Genomic DNA, 27,100 nt, shown 5'->3' with positions numbered 1-27,100 from the left:
TTACTATTAAAAATAAAATAGAGAACACCAAATAGTTTTTCAAAACTCCTCTGAAATACTACTGTCCAAAGAAAACTGTTGGTATTAGAGGAAGTCTTAGAACAATATAAAGTACTTATAAAATAGCAAAATAAATTCAAGCTTTTTTAGGAATTTAGTAAATAGTAAAATGTTCATTTGAAGTTGGAGAGTTTCACTTTTTGTTCCCCAGGAAATTTTGTTTGTGGAATTGCATATTTTTCTCAGGAAAGCAACTTGTATTCAATCTCACACTTAAGCATACACATTTCAAACATATTAAACATTTTATTTTTTAAACAGTGAAAAAAGTCATTATGACGTCATATATTAGTATTTCAAAACTTTGATCTTAGAAGACCTTTTAAGTTGTGTCAGAAATTCACAAACTAAAAAAAAGTGTATTTTGCTGAATGAAATAGAAAGTTTCAGTATATCAAAAACAAACATGCAAAACATTAGTAGATCATACATGAAATTAAAACAGAAAAGAAAATGGGGAAATTGACAATATATGATTACATATGACAGCTAATTTTATAATCTTCTAAAAGTACTTGCTTTTAATATTCAATCACATTAAGACAGAAATAACAGTAGAATAATATACAAAGACCAATCCTACAGAAGAAGAGAAAAATCTGTTTTCTAAATGATCAAAATATCAGTAAGTGGGCTGGGGATATAGCTCAGCAGGTATAGCACCTGCCTGGCAAGCACAGGGTCATTCAATTCCTGGTTCCAAAAAAAACCCCCACATCTATCTATCTATCATCTATTTATCTATCTTGATATAGATATTTATATATGTATATCTATATGTATATATCAATAAGTTTTGACTTTAGCAGTATTTAAAGAATCCATAGAATATATTTTATTGGTATTCTTGGAAACTCTAGTACAATTAGAAAATGTAAAGATTTTGTTTTTTTTTGGGGGGGTGAATCAATAAGCCATTAGAATTTAGGGTCTGATGTTTCCAGCTTGTATGGTGCTTAGCTTGCATATACTGTCTAGGAGACAGGCAAGACTAGAAGTATTCCAGGTGATTCTACATGGAAGTCCACAAATGTCTTAGAATTTCCTAGATTTCATTTGTAGTAGTTAATGCTCTATCTATGAGATGTAGTTGTAATAGCAATATGGAAATAAGTGATTGACAGTTGTTCAAAATGTAAGTTGTGAATACTTTCTCATGAGTGATAGTTATGGCTCAATCACTATGAAGCTCATGCTGCTATTAAAAAGAACCTTCCCCTCTTTCCTAATGCTAAGTTCAGGCTCCTGTAGATCTTTCATAATTTCTGCTTTGAGACCCGGTGGTGCTGTTGCAGTGAAGTTGCAGGTTTCTGTCAAAAAATCCCAAAGCAGTTCTCCATTTTCATTACCCTCAATAAAACAGTCAGTTATGTCCATGGTGGACAGAAGATCGTAACACTCATACTTAATCCCCAGGTTGTCCAATATCTGAGTGAGATGAGATGATGTGATATACAGGCAGAGGTCATTGCGGGGTAGGCGGGGTCCATACTTTTTCCACAGCTTGCCCCAGCCACTGTTTCCTGCACAACAGAACAAATTTCAGGTTTTCATTGATTCTTTCTTTCATTTCCTTTCTGTCAGTTAGCACACTACATGTATGGAATAGAGTGGTGAACAAAATAGTATTCTCACCCTGTGTGAGCTCAACTCGAGGAACATGCTGAGGGAAAAATTTATTTATTTTTTAATAACAGAATATATTTACTAGGGGGAAAGAAAGCTTGTACACTGCCTGGAAATTTTAAATAAATAAATACATCTAATATTCAACAACAATAATTACTAAATGAAAATCTAATCAGAGTAAGTGATGAGGAAGTTCAAAGACTTCAGGCACTGCTCTTTTAGTTGGGGTGGCCCTAGAGGTCACTTTAATAAGGTGACATTTGAGCAGAGATCTGACAGCAAGCTATGTAGGTGTCAAAGAAGAGAAACAGCAAAAGACCTGAAGTAGGTGCTTGCTTGGCATGTTTAAGAACTAACCCAAAAGCCTGTGCAATTGGTGTTGTGTGAGCAAGCCAGGAGACAGAAAGAGATGGGATTGGGTGGGAGGAAGAGGGCATACAAGAGGTACCAGATCACAAGAGGCCAGATAGGAAACCATTTGTCGTCCCACCCGGCAAAATTTCTGTACTGATGCAAATATTCTATATGTGTGTTGTGACCAATCTAACTGAGGAACTTAATTTTAGTTTTCATTTCATTGTAATCAGTTTTTATTTCACCATCAATATCCAAATGTGCTTTCCATATTAGATTATACAATATTTATGTGACTTAACTTACATTTAACAAAACCATACAGATGAAAATAGACTATAAGGAGGTATGACCAGAAGTACAGAAATAGTCAGTGACTACTATAATAACATGATATGTGATGGTAACTCAGACCAGAGCATTAGGAAGCACATAGAAAAGATTGGATGTATTTTAGATAGAAGGCTTCTAGACTCAGTGGAGTTTTGAACAACTTAGATATAAGGCATGAGCAAAGATAAAGTTAATGAAGGCTCCAGTGATATCTGCCTGAGCACATGAATAGAAAGAATTTCCATTATTAGAGATGAAAAGAATGAGAGAGGTGCAGTTTCAAATGTACCAGTCAGCACCTGGTTTGGAAATGTAAATTTGGGATACCTATTGGACATTCAGGTGGTGATAAATAGAAGGCAGTTATTTGTGTTAATCTGGAGTTCAGGGGGTGGCTGCCTGAATAGTAAACTGAAATGGAAAGAAAAACTACAATAAGTGAATGACGACTTACTCAAACCAAAGAGATAGACTCTTATTTCTATGCATCATTTAAAAGATGCCGTCTTGTACTGCCATTAATTAGGTTGATTTCTACAAATTTCGTTCCCAGCTCTAGAGGACAATTTAGCAATATCTGTTGTACCTAACTGAAAATGCAACCCAGCATCAAAGCTAAGAGATGTATCATATGGATACAGCAGAAGTCCCCACATTTAACTCAACCCAAAGGAGTATCAAAGACAGGAAATGTAAATAATCATCTAGATAGTTGATTGTTTACTAATATTCAGAAGATAGACACACTCTACGAAAAGGTGAGACAGAAAAAATAAATCTCAGTTGAATGGAAAACAAAAAGAGGGTCATAAATATGTACTTAAAAATCTTTCATGCCAAAGATGGTGGACTGTCTCCCAGAAGAGAAGCTGGTACCATCATTATTATTATTTTTAACCTGGGAGAGAAAATGGCACCAAACACTAATTGCAGAAAATTCACTGGTGTCAGTGCTGTGACTCAGTGCTGTGTATGAGCACAGCAATTATCCTCTGTCCCACTGAGGCATTACCATCACAGCTCTCAGTAGGTACAGCATATGGTGTTACTTTTGTTTTCAACATGATACAAACTAGATCCTTTTTTCCCACAGAATTAAAAATAGCACACCGTGACTTGCCTACTTCCTTAGTCAGGTAAGGAGAGGAAAGACAGAAAGTTTCTGAGCTCCTTCTGCCTCGTCTCCCTAAACTAAATAGGTTGCCTTTTATTTAGCACATCTCTTATCTAATGTTTGGCTACAGCACTTGCATAAGCACATGTCATTGATATTATTTTAGTCTGGGTATACTTTATTTTTTAAAAAATCAAACTCTTTTGCTCATATTTTTTTATTTATTTTTTATCCCAAATCAATGTCTTTCATCTTCATAATTAAGAAGTATTTACTGAGCTCAGCTGGTTCTGTGATGGATGCTTAGGAACATGAGGAAAAGTTCTTCTGCCCAAAGCAAGAGGTATTCCAATAGTTTGGCCAGTAAGTGTCATCCCTTAGTTCTGATTTCCATTTGTCTTTCTTTTCCTAAATAGTTTTACTTGCTTCCCATTTATTGTTTTTGTGCAGTGTGTGTGTGCTTCTGTGTATCTTTTTATTGAACCTCTTACTCCTATCTATTAAACCCACTTACACATCAAGACCTGGGATTTTATTCCCAGCCCTGAAACAACAGCAAACTATCTGCAAATGCACAAGACTTTCTGTGTTCCCTGATTTCTTGTCTATATGTAGTCAAATTTAGATGATATCCTTTCTCTTCGGTGGATGGAGGTTTAGAGCTAATAATAGTTCTGATATCACAATGTAGAAATAAACAATCATTCAGGTCCATTCAGACACATTTTGAGTTATCTTTTATGTGCCAAAACTACAAATATCAAGAAATACAGTTGAGAGGCAAAGACCTAGTCTCAAGGACTCTCCTGAACTCCCTAAATGGCTCCAATGGGAAGCAGTATACTGCTGAAAGTGTTTCCTATGTGAGCCCTCCTTTAAATTACAAGTCTTTCAAAGACATAGGAGAAGTTCCCTCTGAAGCGTTCAGAGCATACCAGAGTCTCTCAGTAGCAGCTCAATTGGCTGAATGTATCACACCCATAAATCATTATCTTGTACAGCAAACATGGAACTGAGAGGACAGCGGTGCTCTGAAGATGTCTAAACACACTGGGTGCCTTAGTGAGACTAGATACTCTGTATAATTACATCTAGAGACCAACTCCACATTTTACTACCTTACTGCCAAATAAATTTCACACGTAAGTGTCTGGATGGTGAGCACATAATTAAGTACCGCATTCTTTTCAATGAAAGAACCCATCTGTTTGGCAGTAGGTTAGAATCTGACTGAGATGGGCAGCTGTGAATCGAGCTAGGTGGATACTTCAGATCATTCTTGAGAGCAAGATATGGCTGGAGATGCACAGTGAGTCTAACCGGAAGAGATCTTGGATGGATGAGTGCTCTTAGAAATTTAGTTCCATGAATAGTTCGAGTGACCTCAAACTGCCTATAAGAAGTACTTGGTTTTCCACATTGCAGAGCATTTATACAAGAAGGTGTTACATACAGAAACATCTTTGTTGTTAGGTAATTATGAAGTAAATTCCATTTAGAAAGTAATCACAACTTAAATGTGAATAATGTCCTAAAACTCGAAACACCTATACCAAAATGGGTCACACTGGGCTGTGTTTTGGCCAAGCCTTGTGTTACCTTTCTAAGTTGAGAATGGGGTTTCCAAAGGCACAGTTTGGGTTTTGAAGACGGGCAAGGATGATGGTTCTGAAAAAGTGAAAAGGAGGGATGTAGAGGGGCACCTCACCTAGGGAAGTTTCTTGATGTGTTTCTTGTGCACAGACTGGTGTACCAGATAGGGATCTGAAGATAATTTTTTCAGTTTTCTGAACTGTAAACCCAGAGCCTTTGCATTGAGCTATATTACCAACCATTTTTCATCTTGTTTTTAGTTTTGAGAAAGGGTCTTGCTAAGTCACTGAGTTTCTCAGGCTGAACTGAACTTGTGATCCTCCTGCCTCAGCTTCCCAGACTGCTGAGATTACAGTGGAATGCCACCAGACCTGGGTCACTATTGTCAGCAAATTATAAAAGTGAGCAGTAATCACATAGGTTGTTCCTATACATATTCACTAATGGTAATCTAAAAGATTCTAAAATAAAATTGGGGGAAGGATTAAATTTGTTTCCACTGCTACAAATGAAGTTTTATCCATTTTTCTAAAGGCAGACCCATAAATCATATTTAGTATTGATACAACAAAATAATTACTGCTGTTTTTTTTTTTTTAAAGAAAATATGTCACTTCTTCATAATGAGGGAGTAATGGAATTTGTCTCAAGCACATGCATGTTGTTCAGACAGGCTTGTGGATGCACGGGCTTATCTAGGTGCTAGCAGAAGAGCAGAAGGAATTAAAGTTCTCTCCCTAACAAAAAAGAAGCCTGGGATACAAAATAAAAAGCTGGCATCTCAGCACTGAGCAAAGAGAATACGAGGGTGGTCTGGGGTGCTCCGAACTAGGTATACTCGCATCACGCAAGACAAAGGGAAGAAAGAGACTGGCTGAGCAATTTCAGTGCTAAATTCTGCTCTCTGATCATCTTCCCAGCTATGGGTTTCAACATCTCTGAAAAGTAAAGAATGGTGTTTTAGACAATGAGGGAGGGGGGGGCTATGTCCACGCTTGGGGCAAGGTGGGGCAAGATGAGCAGGGGAAGCTGCAGCACGTGCCAGATTAGGAGAGAAGGGATCCAGTGTTAAACTGAAAGGAGAAACTTGAAGCACACAATCGCTAGCTTCCTTCAGGAGCACATAAGCTTGACTCCTAGGCATTCTCATGAGTGAAAGATTGTGATTAGAAGCGGGACATTAGTTGAGAGGAAAGCTCCAGTCATTGGCATTATATTCTAGAGTTGAAGTATAAACCAGTATGACTGCAGGACCTGTTTACATTCCAGGGAACATTCCAGCTACACAGTAAGTTGATGGCAGCAATAAATATACTTAGCAATTCTATTTTCTTTACAAGTAGAATACCTTCTTTAACTGCAAAGGAAACTATACTGATAAAGGTGGTTTACTTTTTAAAAAATTAGCTTATATTTAGTTAATTTACTTAATACTTCTGATAAATGTAAGCAAAAAAATTTACCTGAGACTATCTTAGACTTAGGGGAGAGAAGTAGAAAATTCAAAATAAAATGACTAACTCTATTTGCTCCTTTAAAAAGAAATGGATGTGGTGTTCGTTCTGTAATACTGGAAACCTCTTCTAAGAAGTAAAAGCAACGGTAAAGGAAAGAGGTCATCTGAGTCACCGTTTAGTTATCTAACAATTGTTATTTGTTGCATTGTTATGTTTAGGAATAGTAACTATTGAGAATGTTTTCCCTTTTATGACAGCAGTCTCCTGTGCTATAGTATTAAAACATTGTGAAGTATGTATTTAGAAAGTAAATCCAATATTTCCACCATACAAAATATATTGACTGAATAATTTTTGACCCAAAATACCTTTCAAAGAAAATTAACTAATTTTTGAGTTTTACTCTCTGCCTTTTGATTTTTCCCCATGGTTGCACACCCACCAAGTACATCTTCCTAGACCATATGTATGTATAGATATAATATAATATAGGTGTGCTTGCCCATAAGGAGCCCCTGAATTAAGACGCAGAGACCAAATTCACACAGATATACAATGCTTTGGCATTCTTGCCCCATGTATCATCAGACCTTTCACTGGTCCTATTTTGGTTTCAACATTTCTTGATGCCTAAAACCACGGAGGATATTAGCTTCTCATAGCATAGTCAGCATAAATCTATATCCACAAGTACACTTATTCAATTCTCAGCTGCGTGTAGAATACTTATAACAGTTTCTAAATCTTAGGCTGTCTTTTCTTTGTTAGTAGGTACATATTCTTAGAATGTCACCTCTGGCATGCAACTATTTAACTTTTGAAAATATTTTGAATAGGACAGTGGGTGTTCCAGAGATATGAATTATAATCTAGACTCAAACTTTTGGATGAGTTTCTGTCTATAATACTTCTTTTGATTTACTGATGGATATCATCAGGAACAGGCTTTCACAATGCTGTAACTAAGTTTCTTTTCAATTCCTCATTGCAGGGCACAGTACTTTTGCCAAGTATCTAAATTAGACAGAGGTTACAGGAAGGATTTAGTTTACATAATACTTTCCAAATGGGAAGCCAGACCTTTCCCACATAAATGAATACTTTTAACTAGAGGTAAAAATAGTATATCAAGATGTTCGCTTGGGGAGCAGGTTGGGGACAGGAGCTCTCTATTGCCAAACTCTCACATAATTTTAAGCCCAGGATTGTAGGCAACAGTCATATTTGCTGTTTTAAAAACTATTCCTTATAACTAAGAACAAACAGATTTCGTGGTATGATTTGGAGTAAGGATTATTGATATGCTTAGGAAGACAGGGACTGTTGCATATTTAGTATCTACCCTTCTACCATCAGGAGCATAATCCATAAAAACTGCTGAATGGAAAAAGTAGTATAATAAATGAATGACCTAAACAAAGAAGAATGAAGTACTCCAATAACCCTGAAAGCAACATGATGTGATCAAATTCTTCCTTTAGAAAATAAAATGATATCACAAAACAACGCAATTAGACCATTTTTGACAGGTGTTTGAGAAAAGGTGCAATTAACAATACAACCAATGGCATTAGAAATGCAAACTAATCAAATCTGAGGGTAACTCAATAGTTAAACCTTTATTTACTTATTAATAAGTATTGCAGATGGAAAAGGCTATTTAAGTAGCATAAAGTATGTAAATATAAACAATGAGCTTGGTAAATCTCATTTTAAAACTTTTATCACGTGAAACTTATATAAAAAAATTCATATACGGAAAACGACTTTTCCTCAACAAAAAGAAACTGATAGATGTTCAGTTCTACTATATTCCTGAAAGTGAGAACAATTGCAACTAAAATTAATTGACCATGATCAGAGACCAAGGTAAGAATTTTATAACAAGGGGCTGAGGATTTAGCTCAGCGGCAAAGCACCTGCCTGGCAAGCGCAAGGTCGTGAGTTCGGTTCCCGGTACTGTAGAAAAACAAAAACAAAAACAAAAACAAAAACAAAACATATATATATATATATATAAAGAAAATATATAAATATATTTTCTTATAAATATATAAATATAAATATATATATATATATAAAGAATTTTATAACAAAGACCAGACATACTTACACCTTTCTCTTAACATATGAATCTAGGCATATATGCACAATTGCTATTTCAAACTTCAGACTAAATAAAAATAACTCACCTGATGCAAGAATAATGAGAATCTTAGCATTGGTAGCTAAGAGGCTGTGGAAGAATTTCAGGGTAGCTGGGATATCTTTTACATAATACAGCATCTGGATAGGAGGCAAAAGAAAAATGAGACACTTCTCTATGTTGGGGTCTTTGTTACTTGAACTAGATACTCACTAGAAAGTTTGAATTTCAAGCTGAATAAATTTTTATCCAAACCAAAAAAGAAAAAAAAATGATATTTAAAGATTAAAGACATTAATGGAGAGATAAAATGGTAATGTAAGAATAAAACAATAATGTAAGAAAATATTTGGGGAAAGGAAAAACTATAGGATTTACCAAACTACAGCCAAATAAATTTAAATTTACTTTCTGCCTTCTATAACACAGATATTAATAGTTAGAGACACCCAGAATCCATTGCCCATGAGAACACTCATCCTATACCTATTCCATATTTTGAGAATTGTAATCTTTCTGGGAGCAGGTGGTACTGGCACCATAAAAACAGACCCCACTTCATGGAACACTGCTTTAAAATTAAGCCCTTTGCACTAGCTTCTCCATTCTCCATATGCTCACAGATCGTGTTTTTTTTTTTTTTAATCACAGAAAATGTGACAGGCTTTGACGTTGACAGATTCTCTAGGATACTGGACTGTGCCAAGCACGAGGTTATATGCCTGATCACAGAAGGTTAAGAGTTAGTCCAACCAATTTTAGTGAGTCTGGACCAATTCTTAGCGAAGTGTAGGTCTTTCTCCTCAACACACAGAACTTGATGGTGTGCACTGGGAGTGGTAAACTGTCCCTAATGATATGCATCCTTTATTCACTAGAGAATCTATCTCTACAGGCACTTCTTTTATTTCATTTTCACTCATTTGGATAAGAAGTCAATATTCCAAGTGTTTGCCCACAACAGAATTTACTGCATGAAAAGAAAACAACTAAAGCTATGACTCTTCACATAAATGAATGAAGTAACATAAGTCAGAACATGGTGCATGATTCCTCAGTGGCTGTATTTAGTATCAGTGCACTCCATGTCAACTACCACAGGGACTGTGGATAGGTCCCTGCATATAGCTAATGCATAAGATGACGAACAACCTATGACACACCTTGGATGGAAAAGATGCTGTGGGCTGCAGCAGATTCCCTGTTTTTGTCTAACACACATTTAGGTCCTTGCATTGGCAGTGAATACTAAGTTGAGAAGATGTCATGAGGGTGTTATGGTATGAGTAGACACACCTCAGAGAGGCATAGTAGGTCAAGTGGGAAAGAGAGGAGTAAAATAGTGATGCTGAAGGAAGCAGAGTTTATATAAGAAAGCACAAACACAGAAGTCTTGGAAGAAATAGGAGAAAGAATGTGACCTCTCGAGCTATGATATTTCATAACAGAAGAATGAAATTCAGGGCTTAGAGGAATAACCAGAGGTTATTGCAATAATACGGAAGAAGGACCTGGTGGTTATAAGTGCATGCACATTTGCACGTTTAGAGGATGAAAGATGAGTTTTCATCTGATGATTTCTATTTTCTCTGTATCATATAAAGTGAAGTCATGAGTGGGAATGAATGGTTGGAAGATTGTCGGAGATGTGAGGAGACAGAGGAGGTAAGAACTTCCTTGAGGAGATGGGAAAACAAGTGTAACAAAGAAATATTGTAGACCTGCCAGGCAAGGTTAAGTACTCCCCGAGGGATAAGAGATTTTGTCAGCTAAGGAAGCCGAGATATATGATTGTCAGAATGTCAAACTTGAGGAGTCCTTTCTTCCTTTGGTTTATTATAAACCCACTCTTTTTCAGTAACTATGGTTGTGGGCTACAGAAGGAAAAGTATTTTGTTGTTAACCAAGTGGCATATCTAAAATGTGTGTATCTCCCAACAATAGCCAACTTCCACACTCTCATGCTATGCAGAAATACTAGTGACACCAGCAGATCGAGCCTCATGACTTATACTAATCACACATTATTTTGTTGGTGTTAGACCACAGAAGTAAAATCTTACTGAATTCATATCATTAAAATGTTATTGGTCTCAGAAATCACAGAACCTATGCCTTATCTGTCATGTATATACTAGCCAGGTCACCCACGGAAGGCAAAAGCAAGATGATTCAGAAAAACTCTGGGACATTGGACCTTAGAGTATTTGAGTCACTTAAAAACCTGTTAGGATATGTTGTCACACTCTTGTCATCAAATCTATACATTAACTTTCCATTGTACAAAACTAATTAAGACAATATTGACAAAAAATGATGCCGTATGAATGAAGACAACGAACTTTTTAGATATTAATGAAAACTGATAGCAAGACTCATTTGGACAGGTAATGTTCACTTTAAAAACTAGAAATCAGAACATTTTTATCTTTAAAGATATTAAAACATTGTACATTCTTCATACATATATATGAAAAAAATCTCTTTTCTGATAATATATTACAATAAATATTTCTTACCTGAATCATATGAATAAAGTCCCACTTTTGAATCTCCTTTTTCTCCATCACTCTGTTTTGATATTCAGATGATGTCTCCTTATGCCAAACAAACTTTATGTTCTCAAGATTTGATGTCTTGGCTACAAGCTCTAAAATTCAAAGAAGAGGTGGCACACCATCAATTTTAATTGCAAATGTGGAGCCCATTTCCATTTAGAATTTTAATGTAATCAATGTTATATACATAACAGACATAAACCACATTTTTCTTTTTTATGTAGCTCTGAGAAACTAGAGGGCTCATCTTAATTTTTCTTCCACTATTAAATGAAATTAGAGGTGGAAGAAAGAGTCAATCATAAGTAATGAGAACATGGTCAGACAAAGGTTACAATATCTTAGTATATAAGTGGGGAATCAATTGGAGAATTTTATTAGTAGACAACTGATGTGAAACAGGTGACATGTTTGTGCAACCCAGGAGCAAATGAACCACAGCAGGGACTCCACCTGACCCACCACCTATTTGTCTGTGGACTACAAGCTAAAACCAGACAGTGTTCTGCTTCCTAGCTCTGTCTCTGTCATTCATGTCTCATGTTAGTTATACTATTAAATGATTCAAAAAAATCAAAAGGATAAATTCATAATTTGTCAAATTGATACGAAATTCAAATATTTCTGTTTACAAACAAAGTTTCATTTCGACAGGTAATGCTCACTTTAAAAACTAGAAATCAGAACATTTTTATCTTTAAAAATAGAATGCGATCATGCTCAGTTTACATATTGCTTATGGTGGCCAGAGTTGATTAGTTGTGACAGGTTTTGTGAACTTGTGAATCTAAAACATTTACTATTTAGTCCTTTTCAGGAAAAGTTTACTGTCTCCTCCTGTAGTCCAATAACATAAGCTCTTTCAGGGCAGAGACGCTTAAATATTTCTGAATGAATAAATCAGTGAATCAACTTTAAGAACAGTAGCTGATGATGACAGGGGAATGGATAGTCAATGAAAGAATCTAATTGTTCATTGTTTATATCCAAGGTGTTCAGTCATGTCTGCAACAAATAACTAGACTCTTCTCCCAGCAAGCTTAGAAAGAGCATACCTGGGTACCCATACTATTAATCATCCAAAGCAAAAATATGAGATGATAAACTTTTGGGGATAACATTTTGTATACAGCTCAGTGGGTTACAGGTACCTTTGTACTTGGTGATTTGTTCGGCACTTGGTTCAATAACTTCATTGATGATAGGAACTCCTGGGTATCGAGCCCTGAATTTGGAGAGAATTTGAAGATCCATTTCACCTAGAAAATAAATACTTGTTACAGGTTACATCATTCCAGGAAGAAGTGATTAAGAGCAGTTTGTGCTCATTTATTATCTGTCTTTCATTGCTGTGTAGTTCAGCCTGCCTTGAATTCACTTTGTGACCCAGGCTGGCCTTGAACTTCAAGCAACTCTCCCGCTTCTGCCTTCACGTGCTGGGATTACAGGTGTGAACCGCCACACCCGGCAAATGTTAGGTTTCAAATAGAAACAGTATGACTTGAGGAGGTGTAGGATGCCATGCATCCATCCATTCATTCATTAATCTCTAATAGCCAGCACTGTATTTAGCTAAATCAAAGAATATCATCGACTGTAGGAAGCAATCCTTACTTTTGTTTCACTAAGTAAAATAACTGTCAAGTATAATTTAAAGATTTTATCAATTGGCAGACATAACTTAAATAACAGGCATTAAAATATGAAAAAGAATGTATGTATCTCAGAACTGAATAAACGAGTCTAGGCTGGGAGGATTTCAAACATGTTAGTTGAAAAAAGACACAAACACATGTTAGGTACAAATACAGGATACGAAAATATGTCAGACATCTGCCTTCAAAAACTCCACTGCCTGGTGGAAGGCATGGACATAGAAACAACTGTGGGTGTGCTGGGACAGATGACAGAAGAGGCCAGTATGGGGCAGGGATGTACAAATGCAGTCATTCTCGGGCTCTCCTCTCTCTCCAGGTGAGGTGGAGCTGGCTCAGAGACCTCAGGAAACTGAAGGGTTGCAGGTAGAAGGGACAGGATGACGGAAGCACAAAGTCAAGAAAAAGAAGGGTATATATGGAACTACTAGCAGTTCCGAGTCATTGGAATATTCAACAAGGCAAGACCTCCAAGAAAGAGGAATCCCAGGGGTAAACAGAGAGAATATGGATCAAATGGGTATTCTTTCACTCACTCATTCATCAGCTATTAGTGGACTATTTACCATGTGCCAGGAACTGCAGTAATCTCTAATAATAGTGATAAGAAGGACAAGTAGATTTCTTTCCCATTAGAAATTCAACTTGTCAGTGATAGTATATGGGACAGTGGAAAGTCAGAGGGACTCAAGTTCCAAACTTTGCCCTTTCCATATGCTAAGTGTATATGACTTTAGTCAGTTTGCTTTGCTTTTCTAAGCTTCAGTGTCCTCACCAGAAACTAAAAAGAATAATAATACCTAATTCATGAGTTCTGAGGGTTAAATAAGGTACTGTATATTAATTACAGTGCAAAACAGAGTTGCCACTGAATAAATGTTAGTGCTGAATTGTATTTATTGTTATCACAGAGTTCCCCTCTTTAAAAATATTCCTGGTCTCCCCATCATTGATGCCTCCAAATTATGTTTTATGCTTTTATTCATTTAGGGTATGATATTGACTTGCATTAAAGTGGAAACATCTCTTGGCAAGATTAGCATATGAAAATTATGTTAGTCTTTAATATTTTGGCATAAATGACATGAACAGAAACTTTCCAAGATCAGATATGGAAGAGAGCAAAAGCATGGCTCATAAGACCAGGAGAGTTGTGGTTTTTCTTTTTTTTTGTATCAGGAATCAAACTCAGGACCTCGCTCTTGCCAGGCAGGCTCTGTGCCACTGAGCTATGTCTCCAGCCCGAGACTGGGACAGTTGGAAGGAAGGAGATAAAAAAGATAAGCCAGGAAGAGAAGATGCTAGGCCAGGAAAAGAGGGCAGTCAGTGGCAGAATAACAGCCCCGACTACTGCTAAGTAGACGTGAACTCTGAAGTCGGTGTGGATGGGAAGAAGGGCAAGAGGGAAGGAAGCTGAAATCGGGCATGTTGTAGTCAGGATTTACAAGGGAAAAGAATTTATACAGGATGCATAATTTATAGGATTATTTCATAAGATTCACCTGAAGAGTCAAGTGCAGAAGGGTGCAGGAGATCTGTCCACACACTAAAGACTCAAAGAATCCAACTAAGGACCTGGATCCCATGGCAATGTCCTGCATGAGTCCAGCTGAAGATCTGAAGCCCATGGCAATGTCCTCCATGAGTCCAACTGGAGGCCTAGAGCCCATGACAAAGCCTCACGCAAGTCTGTATCGGGGATCTGCACTGGGAAGGCCCAGAGGTCAGTGGTAGAAACTAGGAAGTCTGTGCCAGCAGGATGAAGGATTTGTGCCAGCAGGCTGAGGGATCTGCACTGGCCCAGGAAGCTATGCTCAAGGTAAGGCCCAGAGCTCCCCACAAAAGAACTGCAGCCATCTTCAGGGACAGTGAGGATCTGAGTTCCTCCAAGGATGAGAACAACTGAGTTCTTATCAGGAAAGCCAGCACAACAAGCTTCTCCAGGAGAATCAATAGCACTCTCCTCTAATTCTGTTTTTATGCTGTTGGCAACAATCCACAGGTGGGTGGGCCTTCCATACCTGGCACCCTGCTAACTCAGTTCAGCTGGGTGTTCCAAGCTGACCATTAGTTAAGGCCTAAATCTGGAATGTTTCTGTCTAAAACTAGAGTGTTTATTTTGCCTGATTACTTTGTACCAAGGATTAGGAAGACACCAAATACTAAAATGACATAAAGACTATTTTATTCTTCTCTACAACAACTATTTTTGAAAGAAAAAAGGGAAATTGCTGATAAGAAAAGCTATGGGCTAAGAAATAGAGGGATCCCAGCCTGTCTCAAAGGATTAGGAACACTCAATAATGAAAGTTCTAGTCTTGTTTCTATCAGTTTAGCCACCACCTTCAATTAAAAGCTCATCAACTGTGGAGCGCTCAAATTCAGAATTCTGAAAAAAATGGCTGACATACTTTTCCCCGTGTGAGGTTTGATGAATTCTCCTTCTCTTAAGATAGGTTCAGACATTTCAGATCTGCTTAAATAGCAGATCACAGTCAGCACAGCCCCAAACCTGTTCAGAAACAGGCAGTCCCCTGCTCCTGGGTCACGGATAGAAGACACAATGCCAGAACTGCACCTGAGATTTAGAAACCGTGGGTTTAGACAGACACACCTAGAATGCAAGCCCATGCATGCTGCATCTCTAGCAAATCTATGAATAACGGAAGGAGGTCCTGAGACTGTGTTGTCAGGAGCAAGATCAGAGAGAATGATCAGGCTTCCTGTTTGCCAAGGACACTCTCAGTAATGCCTATTGTCCTATGTCCCATCTGGCTTTATTTCGCTCTTAAAGATTTCATTTTTAACAATACAGTACTATTATAATTTTATGTCTTAAAAGTTTTTTCCCCAAAGAACTATCCCTTAAATAGATCAGTACAATGAAACAAATATGAAAATTGAATAATACATAAATATTTTAAAATGATGATAATTTTAATTATTCTACATACTTGCTCCACCTCTCACTGTCAAAAGCATCCTAGGTTGGACAGTCAGTAACACCACTGTGTACTCAGGGTCTGGTTGAAGCCTGCTCCTCGCAGGTAGCACCATTTAGTCATGCTCACATGGCACAAGAGCCTGCCAAGTTCCTTGTGCTCTTTTTTTCCAGTTCCGCCAGCAGCACACAGGGCTCTTATTTATTTCTTTACTAAGACACATGATGTGTCCCTTCAGGTGCCTTATTTTCCTTTAATTTGAAAAAGAAAGAAAGAAAGAAAGAAAGAAAGAAAGAAAGAAAGAAAGAAAGAAAGAAAGAAAGAAAGAGGAGAGAATGAGAGAAAAGAGAATGAGAGAAAAAAGAGAAAAACAAAAAGAAAGAGAGAGAGAAAAAGAGAAAGAACAAAAGGAAAGAGATACCCTTCATGCTGTCTTATAAGGTCACTAATTCTGTTCATGAGGATAGGGGTCTCATGATCTGATCCCATCCTAAAAGTCTCATCTCTTAACACATTTGCATCAGGACTAATGACAATTTTGAAGGAATGTAAACATTTAAACCATAGCAAATATTAAGAAGGACCCTGAATGTTAACCATGCCCTTTGAGTGGTGATGATGCGTCAACGTACATTGATGAATTTTATAAATGTACAAATTTGTTAGAGGAGGTTAATAGCTGTTATGGTTTGTGTCTGGGTGTCCCCCCAAAGCCTCATGCAGTCATAGGGTGGGCTTCTAGAGTTTATGAATGATTCATGGTCCAATGTTGGGATTATGGGTGTGAGTGCTACACCTGCCCTGGGGTGGGTGGTTGGCATAGACTGTAAGGGAGGGAAAGAGGCTGCATGCTGCCAGTCCTCCCTTTTACTTTTGGATATGAGTGGGGAAATCACAGGTGTGACCTTAAAGCTGTGTCTGGTCCCTGACACCTTCTCCTGGGGTGAAGTAGGAGAGCCTACTGTTCTGTTCCCAGGTTTCATGAGGTTAGCAGCTGTCATCTACCATGCCTCTATGCTGTGATGCTCCTGCCTTCTTTCCAGGAGGTCATAGACTTAAACCTTTGAAACCATTAGCCAAAACAAACCTTTCCTCCTTTAAGTTGAAACTGTCAGTTTTGTTCTCTCAATGATAGAAAGTTGATCAGTACAGGCCCAAATCATCAATCATCAAAAATACTGTATTCATACCCTGCTGAAAGGTCAGCCTACTTCTTTCTGATCTAGTCTCCCTCAAAGATAGCACCGTGACAACCATTTTAAACTCTAAATTCAGTAAGTCCATCACTTCACTGCTTAAAGTCTTCCAATAGCTTTGATCAACTGGGTTAATGCCAACCTCCTTGAGAAAACATGGCTCACACTGCCTGCTTCCTTGTTCTTATCTCTCACAATTTCATATTTTGAAAATCTGGTCCCAGGAACTCTGAGTCACTTGTATACTTGCTGCCTTTCTCTGGGTACCATTCCCCTCCATGCCTGTTGCCTTTGTGCATGTTTTCTTCCCCACTTGGAATGCTCTTCCACACTTTACTTTACCTGGCTAACTCCTATACATTTTAGAGGAAACCTACCACAAGTGACTGCTTATTCTGATATTGTTTCTCACAGAGTCTGGAAGCAGCTTCAGAATCCTCTGGACAATAGCTCCTCATCAATTGCAGATGTTGGCAACACAGACAAAACTTATTTGTCTTCCCAGATCTAAATTTTCCTTTCCTTCATGTGCTTGATTCCTTAGCCAAGGCTTGATTCCAATAAGTTTGTTAAGAAGGTTCAAATTGATGGATTGAACAAATGATCTGGTTTGGCTAAGAGTAACTAAAAGCCTGATGAGGGTTATCAGACCTTATAAAACTATGATACAGCAGTAAAAGAAATCCACAGAAAGGGAAGGAGAACATTTATTTGTGCTCTTTCAACTAAACCCCTCTAAACAGAAGGCATCATATTATAAATATGTTCCTGTATCAGGCAGTGAGCATCTTAAAAATGCTTTTAGAGGATGTACAAGACAGACTAACATGCCAAAAAGAGAGAAAAAGTAAACTAGATTTGAACCTATGAGATAGTTTTGAAGTTCTCAGCACATTCAGAGGTAAATGAAAGACGCAGAGAAACCAAAGACTGCTCTAAGAGCAACAGCTAACACACTTTCAGTTTATAGTTAATCTCTTTCATATATGAACTTCAATTATAGGTTACTTACATAATTTTTATAATGATTATAATTTTGAACAACTGTAGACTACCTATGTTTGACATCTTAATTCTTAAGGTATATACATACCAACGGTTATACATTACTGAACCCTTAATGTGACATGAGATATTCCTCCTAAAACATCTGCAAAATTTTCTATAACAATTGTATAAACAATGATGATTAAATATCTCTATTGCAACATATCATCTTTTTTCTATTTTCCTTTTCTGTGAATAGCAAAGCAAATGAATGATTTTGGGATCTGACTGTGTTACATGCTATAACATCCGACTTTCTCAGTTGATCAATATATGGAATTTAAGCAGTTAGGCAAATCTGAATACCTGTCAGCATAAATCAATGAGTCACAGTGCACTTAATTTCAATACACAATTATTAGAAATACACATATTGAATTACAGTTAGTGGTTAACCCATGGTGGTGGAATTATAGATTATTTTTGATACTCCTTTTTATCTATAATCTAAAATGTTCCTATAATAGTTTAGTTGAATTAATCATTTTAAAGTGTTTATCTACCAAATAAAATTGCGTGGGGATGGTTAATTGTATTTATCTACTCTCCTGGGCCATGTTGTGCCAAGATAATTCATTAAACAATATTCTGAATACGTTTGTGAAGGTGTTTCTGGAGGAGATTAACATTTGAATCTGATTAACTCTTCAATTTATGTGAAACAGACTGCCTCTGTACAGAGGAAGAGCTGATCAGCTGAAGATCAGATCTGAATGTCCTGAACTGGGGCATTCCTCCTTTCTGGTCCTCAGACTCAGACTGAAGCTATAGGGTTTACTTGAGTCTTAGGTTTCCTTGCTTTCAGACTGGAACTTACACTGCTAGCTCATCTGGGTCTCCAAGCACAGCAGAAGACTGCAGATCTGGAGGTCTCTCAGTCTCCATAATCATGAAAACCAATTTCTTACTTTAAATACATATATAGCCTATCAGTTCTGCTTCTCTAGAGAACCCTATTGTACCTTCCTATCAGCATCTTATTAAAAAATTAACACAAAACTCTGCCATAAAATAGGTACAGGTCTGAATTGATGATGATTATTTTATATGCCAATGACTGTGCTAAAACTATAGGGTTTGGAACAACTCAGATGCATAACAATTTGGCATTTAGCTTAATGCCATTACGTAATCTCTCCATAAAAATTTAACTTTCAACATTAACACCATATTTAATGCTGTTTCTAATCAAACATATTTTAAGACACTATCCTTTATGTATGTCAGTTGTTCTCTCACATAGTGAATGCATATTATATGAAAACTAAAAATTTGATTTTTATGAGGCATGCCTGCATTCTAACCATGGATAACATATAGAAGCTGCAATTGTCCCTTACATGACACAGGGTCTTTATCTAGTGACCCAGAAGACTGCTCTGAGCAGTTGTAGTCCTCCTGCTCTGGGTAAATTACCAGTACAGGAGACTATAAAATGGAACTTCTCTTTAAAAATGGGTAAGTGTGTAGATGGCTGGTTAGATGAACATATAAGTGTATGGACAAACTGTCACCTGCTGCTGAAATAGCTTTTAGATGACAAGAAGGAAAAAGAATGCAGAAATGGGGAGTCACAACTTAGAAAAATAGGTTTCTTAGGTACTCTACAGTGACCAAAAAACAGTTTGAAAGGTACGGTATAATGACAGCTGCAAGGAAATATCTAGCAAAAGACCTGCTAAGTCCCCTGTTTGGGGATTGAAATGAACCCAGGGTGTCATCACACTGAGGTACATCGCCACACCTTTACCCCGTACCACCAAAAACAAAGTTACACACACACACATACACACACATACACACACACACCTTAACATAGGTGCCCCGAATTTGGAATATAATGCAATATATAATCTAAAGAAATTCTCAGATCTATGAGCTGCTATGATATTATGATGTTCATTACAGTGTTACTTGTGATACAATGGGCCATATACAAACTGTAAAATAATTGGTTAGAATAATTAGGTAAACACATACCATACAGCCCAAAGTCATAGATTAGAGGTGTACCTTTGAGAAATAAAGGTCATTCTTGAGAGTACACTACTCAGTAGCACACACACACACACACACACACACATGCACACACACAGACATGAAAATGAGTAACATACTGAAGAAACCAGAATATTTTACCTCAACCTATGCCTCTTTGACATAAAAATTATTTTTGAGCTAAAGACAATCAAGAAGCAACAAAAGGATGCAAAACTATCCCTATCTTTCTGCTTTTCTGTCTGAAGTTAAGAAACAAATTCTTCTCTATTGGAGACAGTTCTAGATACCTACAGCCCAGGAATAGCCCCAGAGCCACTGCAAATGTCCTTACTCTGTTAAGTTTCCTCCCACATACTCACTTTCGCACTTATTCCCAGCCTTGGAAGCCTGAAAGAATTTTCCTCTGTCCTGTCACTGCCCCACAGGTATTTCCTCCTTTGCTGAAGGTGCCTTCCTTGTAAGGCAGGGTTTTAAGCCATGTCTTTGTGTTCTCATGGAGTTTCCCTCATGTCATGAGCACTGCATGTGGTATCAAATGTGTTTTTCTTTTGTCAATCTGTCTTCTGTTTTAGGTTTCATCCCAGCTAAGAAATCATGAGGTTGAGGGGAGAAAAGTAGTGTTCATCCCCTATGATGTATCTTCTACAAAATATACAAGAGAAGAATTGTTTCACAAAGTACAGATTGATAATGGGAGCTACATAGCACATGCAATAAGTTATAGTTATACCGTATGGAACTCATAAGGGCAAACAATGAAAATCTAAAGGCCAATTTATCTACTGCAGTGAGGAAGGCAGACAGCCCAGGGCAGCAGGAAGATCATCCTCGGGCCTCTGTGTGTATCCTACTGCCAATTCACTTCCAAGTTTTGGGTAATTTACTTTAAGCTCTAGAAATTTCTCTAATATAATTGTGAGTAATTGGCAGGTAGTACGTGATATTTATGGCTGAGATTTCATGATACAAGGGTAAACTGATGGAATTTAGGGAGAATTAGAACTGGCCTTGGACACAGCTCCACCACCTACTACTTGACCACGTGTATCTTAACCCTGTTGGCCTCCAAACTTCTGAACACTAACTTCTTCGATTTTAAATGAAGGCTCACAGAGGGGCTGGGGATTTAGCTCAGCGGCAAAACGCCTGCCTGGCAAGCGCAAGATCGTGAGTTCAGTTCCTGGTACAGGAGGGAAAAAAAAAAAAAAAAAAAAGAAGGTTCACAGAGTTGTTAGGAGGATAAAATGTGATCACACATGTGCAGCACCTAGCACTGTGACTGGAAAATAAGAGAGCTGTAACTGAGCTTAGCACTTGTGTGCGTCCTCCTCTAAAATATATTGTACATAGGCAGTTTATGTTATTATAGCATATAAAGGGGGAGTGCAGGAAGACTTTCATTAAAAAATATTGATTGGTGAATTTTGGGAAGCTTTCTGGTCATGTTAGTTCAAAAGTTAGTAAAATTTAGCTTAATCAAAAGTTGTTATTAATAGGCTAGATACTGAATGCTTTTTCTTTCCATTCTTTTCATGCTCATATTTTTTTTCTACCAAACAGAATATGCTGAGTTTTTACTTGGAAAGTTGACCAAAAAATAAATCTTAAAAACTCCTTCCCAGAAAATCTCTATCCTATCTATTACCCTGTGCAACTAATCTGTCACAAATAGAGAATGAATTCTCATGTCTCCTGTCTGGGCTACATTGAGTGTTTTACCTACTTTTAAAATCAGGTATTTTTGTAGTTATACTATGTTGCTTTTGTAGAAACCATATTTTATGGGCATCATGCCTATATTTAATGAGGGATGCTTAACTGAAATCAGTGGGACTTACAAGAATTTCAAAAATAAGCAAAAGAAGGATGCTTTGTTTTCAGACAACTTTTCTCTGCTTCCTGAACTACAAGGACTTTAATGTGAATTTAATACATTCAATGTGACAGCAGAGGAATGTTGCATTTTTGTTTAAAATTCATTTAATTAAAAATGGAACAAAAATATGAAAAGGAAAAATGAGGAGACTACAGCGAGTCAAACCTGATGTCAAATTCAATAATCTCCAGAATCGTCATGCATATTTGTTATTCTGTCCTTTCAATTGGATATCTATAAATTAGGGATAATATGTTCTATGCTGTAGCATCTCAGGATAAGTGCTAGAAAACTTATATGGACACAGTTTGCCACAGTTTTTGATATATAGTAAGCATTCAATAAATTGACATTCATCAATTCAATAAATACTTTTGAGTACCTGCTAAAGGTCAGGCTCTAATCACTGGAGATATAGCGATGAATAAAACAGACAAAAACATCTACCCTTTATGGATGTCAATAACTCATATGGAGAAAATTAAGCCAAGAAAAAGAAGGGGACACTGTGGTATGAGGGCTTTGTGCTTTTCAAGTGAGTGGTCAAGCAAGGTCTTGGAAAAGGTGATATTTACAAGAAGCCTAAAGGAGAATTGGAATGAGAAGAATGAAGATTTGCCTTTCCAAATGGGCAGCTCCATAATAAAATGACAACTTAGAAGAGCATTCATCATGTATTCGTGATGTCTGGCTTGTCCTACTGACTGAGCTTACATAAAATGAAACACAAATCCTCGCTTGAAAACCCTGGGGCTTCCCCAAATGAGAAAATCTGTAGGTCAAGGAAATGGAGGATTAAAGACTGCGGAAATGTCCTGCTATTTCATTTCAGTCTGTGCTTCATTTTTCATATCAAAATATATGTGAATTCTTTAGATTATGAACAGGAAAATTTTTATTCTATTACATGTTGCAATAAGATTATCATCCTTGTTCCCTTTACTAAAATATCACACAAAAAAACTGTTTCTAGGAAGAAAGATTGCCCAGATAACTCCATGCCTGGCGATGAAAAATAATTCAAGCTACAGGTTTGTAACTAGAAAAAGAACAATCTGATTGTGAGCTGCACTGTAAAAGACCAGAAATTCTTGACAGGATTCTCTTTTCTTTCCTTTCTATCTCCTTTCTCCCCCTGGAGCTCAGGTGTTTCGGTATTGAGGCTGTTCTGTCAGTAGGGAGGAATGAGAGGAGAATATTAAAATAGCTATAGATCTCAGGAAGTGGATTAGAATTATAAATTCTGAGTCAAAAAGGCATTGCCATTTGCTTTCCTGTGTCTTCTGGCCCTTGGTCCAGGAAATCATCTGCCTGAAGCTTTGTGTCTGGTGGCTTCTATAGAAAAAGCCATGCAGTCAATGTTCTGTGAAAAATAAACTTGGAGAAAATGCACCAAGGTGCTAAACACTGAAGTGCAGAGATACTTGCCAGACAATGCAAAAAAGACTAAATTGTGCCTTCATTTCTAATTTATAAATTTTAAACATATAGATTCTTGAATTCTACTTCAGCACACATATAGAGGGATGAATTCTATGCTGACAATATTATAATATTTAAGTTACAGTCCTTTACTCTTAATGAAGTGCTTCTTCCTACCTTCTTTATGCCTAAAGAGAGAACTTTAAAAATGAATCTACTTACACTCTCCAGCGCAGTCCCACGCAGTCATGTGGCTGGGATTTCATCAAATCCCTGACCTCCACCCCGCTACTTTCTCCTTTTTCTCAAATAACCTTCACGAGCTCTCCCCTGAGATTAACTCCATTACCCCACTGCTGTTAATGGGGTTAAAACACAAGTCTTGTGAAGAAAATTATCAGTCATGTATTTGCTAGTGTGAGGTAAGAGCCTGAGAACCTACTGTCCTTACAGAGTAAGAAGCAGGAAATAATCAACAGGAAACATTAAGTAACTCGTAAAGAAGTACCATCTTTTCAACCCACATTGTCCTTACCACGTACTTGAAGCCTGGCACAGAAGAATGTATGAGCACTGAAGAAAAGTCTTGCTTGCCTACTATGTAGCAGATATTGCTCTTAAAATACCTATGCTGGTACAATATTGTTACAGATAAATCAAAGTGCACAGAAGGAAAATTTTCATGGAAGTGTGTCTTGGCAGTGTTTTGGGCTTCTGCAACTTTGTAGAGGGAGATGAAACAGAAACTAGGGAATCTACCTTTACCATCACTAACTCACATATTAAATTTTAGTTTTTATCATCTTTCCATCTCTCGCTCTAATATTCTATAGAAAAGTTGAGAAATAGAGAAAGATATAAAATGAAAACAAAAGAAACATGTCAGGAGAGAAAGCAAAAGTTAACGTTTTGGTTCATTTCTTAAGTTCTTTTGTTCTCTTTAGCCTACCCAGATCATGATGTCTCTGAATAAGTCTCCATTTCTTTTTTTTTTTTAAATAAAAGGAGGAAAATACTAACAGACAGACAACATTTTACAAAATAGCAAAGGATCAGTACAGACAGTACAGAGTTACAAACAGAGTGGTAGGGAATTAACAATGCTTGTTGTATTACATATTGATATCCTCAAAGTGGTTTCTCATAAAAACAGATATAGACATACAAAGCTGATCAACCAGGGACTCATTGACAGTTTCTTTCAGCAAGGAAATACAAGACAGTAGAACAGCCATGTTAACTATTCTGCATATACATACATACAAACTTTCTCCTTCTTTCCCTTCTCTTTTCCCATATCCCAGTTACCCTTTACCTTTGAGTGCTTTCCTATCAATTCACAATGTCTATCATATCTCCTAGTTTAAATTAACTCTTTCAGGCTTTACACTAGAGAAACAATGTGGTGCTTGCACATGTATGTTTGATTTATTTCACTTATGAGTATGGTCTCTAGTTGTGACCATTTACCTATAAAAGCCTCAAGTTTATCTTTCCTGCCAAAGACTGAAAATAGACCCAAGCCTATCATCATACACCAAACTCAGGTCAAAATGGTTCACAGATCTCAATATTAAACCAGAAACACTAAAGCTATTGGAAGAGAAGGTAGGTAAAAACCTTGAAGACATAGGGGTAGGCAGAGAGTTCATGAACAAAAACCAAATTGCACGTGAAACACTTGAAAGAATCAACAACTGGGATCTCATCCTACTGAAAAGTTTCTGCACATCTAAAGATATCACAAGCAAAGTAAAAAGAAAACCCACAAACTTGGAAAAATTTTAGCTGATTGTCCCTCAGACAGAGGGCTTCTATCTAGAACATACAAAGAATTAAAAAATATCAGCCCCTCCAAATTCAAAGACCCAATCCAAAAATGGGCAGCTGAGATGAATACACACTTCTCAGACAAGGAGATACAAATGGCAAATAAATATATGAGAAAATGTTCAACATCATTAGTCATTCGAGAAATGCAAATTAAAACAACACTGAGATTCCACCTTACCCCAGTAAAAATGGCTAGCATTAAGAATCAACCAATAACAAACGCTGGCGAGGTTGTGGAGAAATAGGAACCGTTCTCCACTGTGGTGGGAATGCAGACTGGTGAAACCACTGTGGAAATCAGTTTGGAGATTCCTCCGAAAACTAGGTCTAGAGGTCCCATTCAACCCAGCTATCCCCCTGCTGGGTATTTTCCCAGAAGATCTAAAAACATCATATCACAGTGATGTATGTGCACCTATGTTCATAGCAGCACAATTTGTAATTGCTAAAATGTGGAAGCAACCCAAATGTCCATTCACTGAGGATTGGATAAGAAAATTGTGGTACTTTTATATAAGTCTCCATTTCTTATTTGAGAGTTAAACTGTGAATACAACGAAATGTATCTGAAAATGTTATCTGCAATGGTTACATTATATTGCCTTAAATGGGTATGTGTATAATTGATTTAATGATTAATGTTATATAATACAAATAAAATGAAAGTATGTATATAAAATATTTGTATATATACATTTATGTGTATACTTACATATAGAAATATATATTTATACTTTCACATAGAAATATATTTCCTATACAATTTGTTTTCTCTGTATAAATATATATATATTCATGGGCTGCATGTAGATTGCATATATGATGGTGGCCCTATAAGACTGCTTAGTCATGTCACAGTCATTGTAGTTTGTGTATGTACACAAACCATGCCCTTTGCACAATAAGGAAATTGCTTAGTGATGTATTGTTTGGAACACAGTCCCATTGTTAAATGACACACAATGTAGGAGATATATATATATAGACAGACAAATAGATGGATAGAGAGAAAGAGAGAGAGAGAGATCTATATATGTCTCTCTTCAGTTTATAAACTTCATTTGTTTCACAATTTTGGGGACAATAGCTGTGTGTGTGTGTTTGTGTGGGAAAGATGGCCTCAGTCATGTTTGTCATCTGATGTGAGTTTGCAAAATGACGTACAATTTGCTGAAAGCTTTTGTTTGCAAACTGAATTGTTTGCAGTTCACACACAGACATGAACATGTACATGCACATGTGCATATACTGGGTGGTAGAATGAAAATAACTTGTGCAATGAATGGCCTGGGTTGAATCCTCAGTATCACACACACACACACACACACACACACACAATTATATTTAGTTTTTGACATTTTGCTGTTATGAAGAAGTCAACAATAAACTATGAACATTTTTGCAAAATTTTAACTTTTTCAGGTTAATTCCAAGAACTAGAATTAATGATTACAGTGAGGCTCCAGATCAGAAGTGGATTTTTAACTAACATTTTCTATTTATTCATTAATAAGAAGTGCACAGTACAAGCCCTTTATTCTAATCAAACTAAAAGATTAACTATAAACCCCAGATGGCATAGAAATAGTTTATTTGGCATAATTTTAACATTTAAAAACACCAAATTACAAAAAAAAAAAAAAATAACAGAAAGCATGCTTAATGAAAAGGTGCAAGCTTCTCAGAAAACAGTCAGGCTGGAAATCTGGGGTATCCTATACATCCTGGGCATGACTCTCCCACTCGTGGAGCCCTGACAAGGAGCAGGGAGTGGGGGAGGGGCGTCCAGGGGGAGGCACCAATGGGACACCTGGGGCTACGGAGGGACTGCAGGGGAGTGGTTAGTTAGCAAAGGATTTCAGTACTGAAACAATTAGAGTGGCT

The 27,100-nt window shown here is 37.0% G+C and overlaps 1 protein-coding gene across 5 annotated transcripts in view; it reads right to left on the bottom strand.

Annotated features, from left to right (window-relative positions):
* Positions 1 to 946: 946 nt before the first annotated feature.
* Positions 947 to 27,100, bottom strand: part of Hnmt (histamine N-methyltransferase) — a 53,380-nt gene continuing 27,226 nt past the window's right edge. For 4 of the 5 annotated variants that reach the window (XM_005390770.2, XM_005390772.2, XM_005390771.2 and 1 more), the window contains exons 4-7: positions 12,396 to 12,503; positions 11,206 to 11,336; positions 8,733 to 8,826; positions 947 to 1,583 (exon numbers count right to left, since the gene is read on the bottom strand). In XM_005390770.2, coding sequence (XP_005390827.1) covers positions 1,228 to 1,583; positions 8,733 to 8,826; positions 11,206 to 11,336; positions 12,396 to 12,503 — 689 coding nt within the window. In that variant the 3' untranslated portion in view covers positions 947 to 1,227. Of the gene's footprint in view, positions 1,584 to 8,732; positions 8,827 to 11,205; positions 11,337 to 12,395; positions 12,504 to 23,605; positions 23,720 to 27,100 lie in introns of those variants that run through there. The other variant, XM_013517508.1, reaches the window with a different exon arrangement.

The sequence above is a fragment of the Chinchilla lanigera genome, unplaced genomic scaffold, assembly GCF_000276665.1.
Source record: "Chinchilla lanigera isolate Chin_1 unplaced genomic scaffold, ChiLan1.0 scaffold00039, whole genome shotgun sequence".
Classification (NCBI taxonomy): domain Eukaryota; kingdom Metazoa; phylum Chordata; class Mammalia; order Rodentia; family Chinchillidae; genus Chinchilla; species Chinchilla lanigera.
Note: the sequence above shows the minus strand (reverse complement) of the source record. Positions and strands in the feature narration are given on the sequence as shown.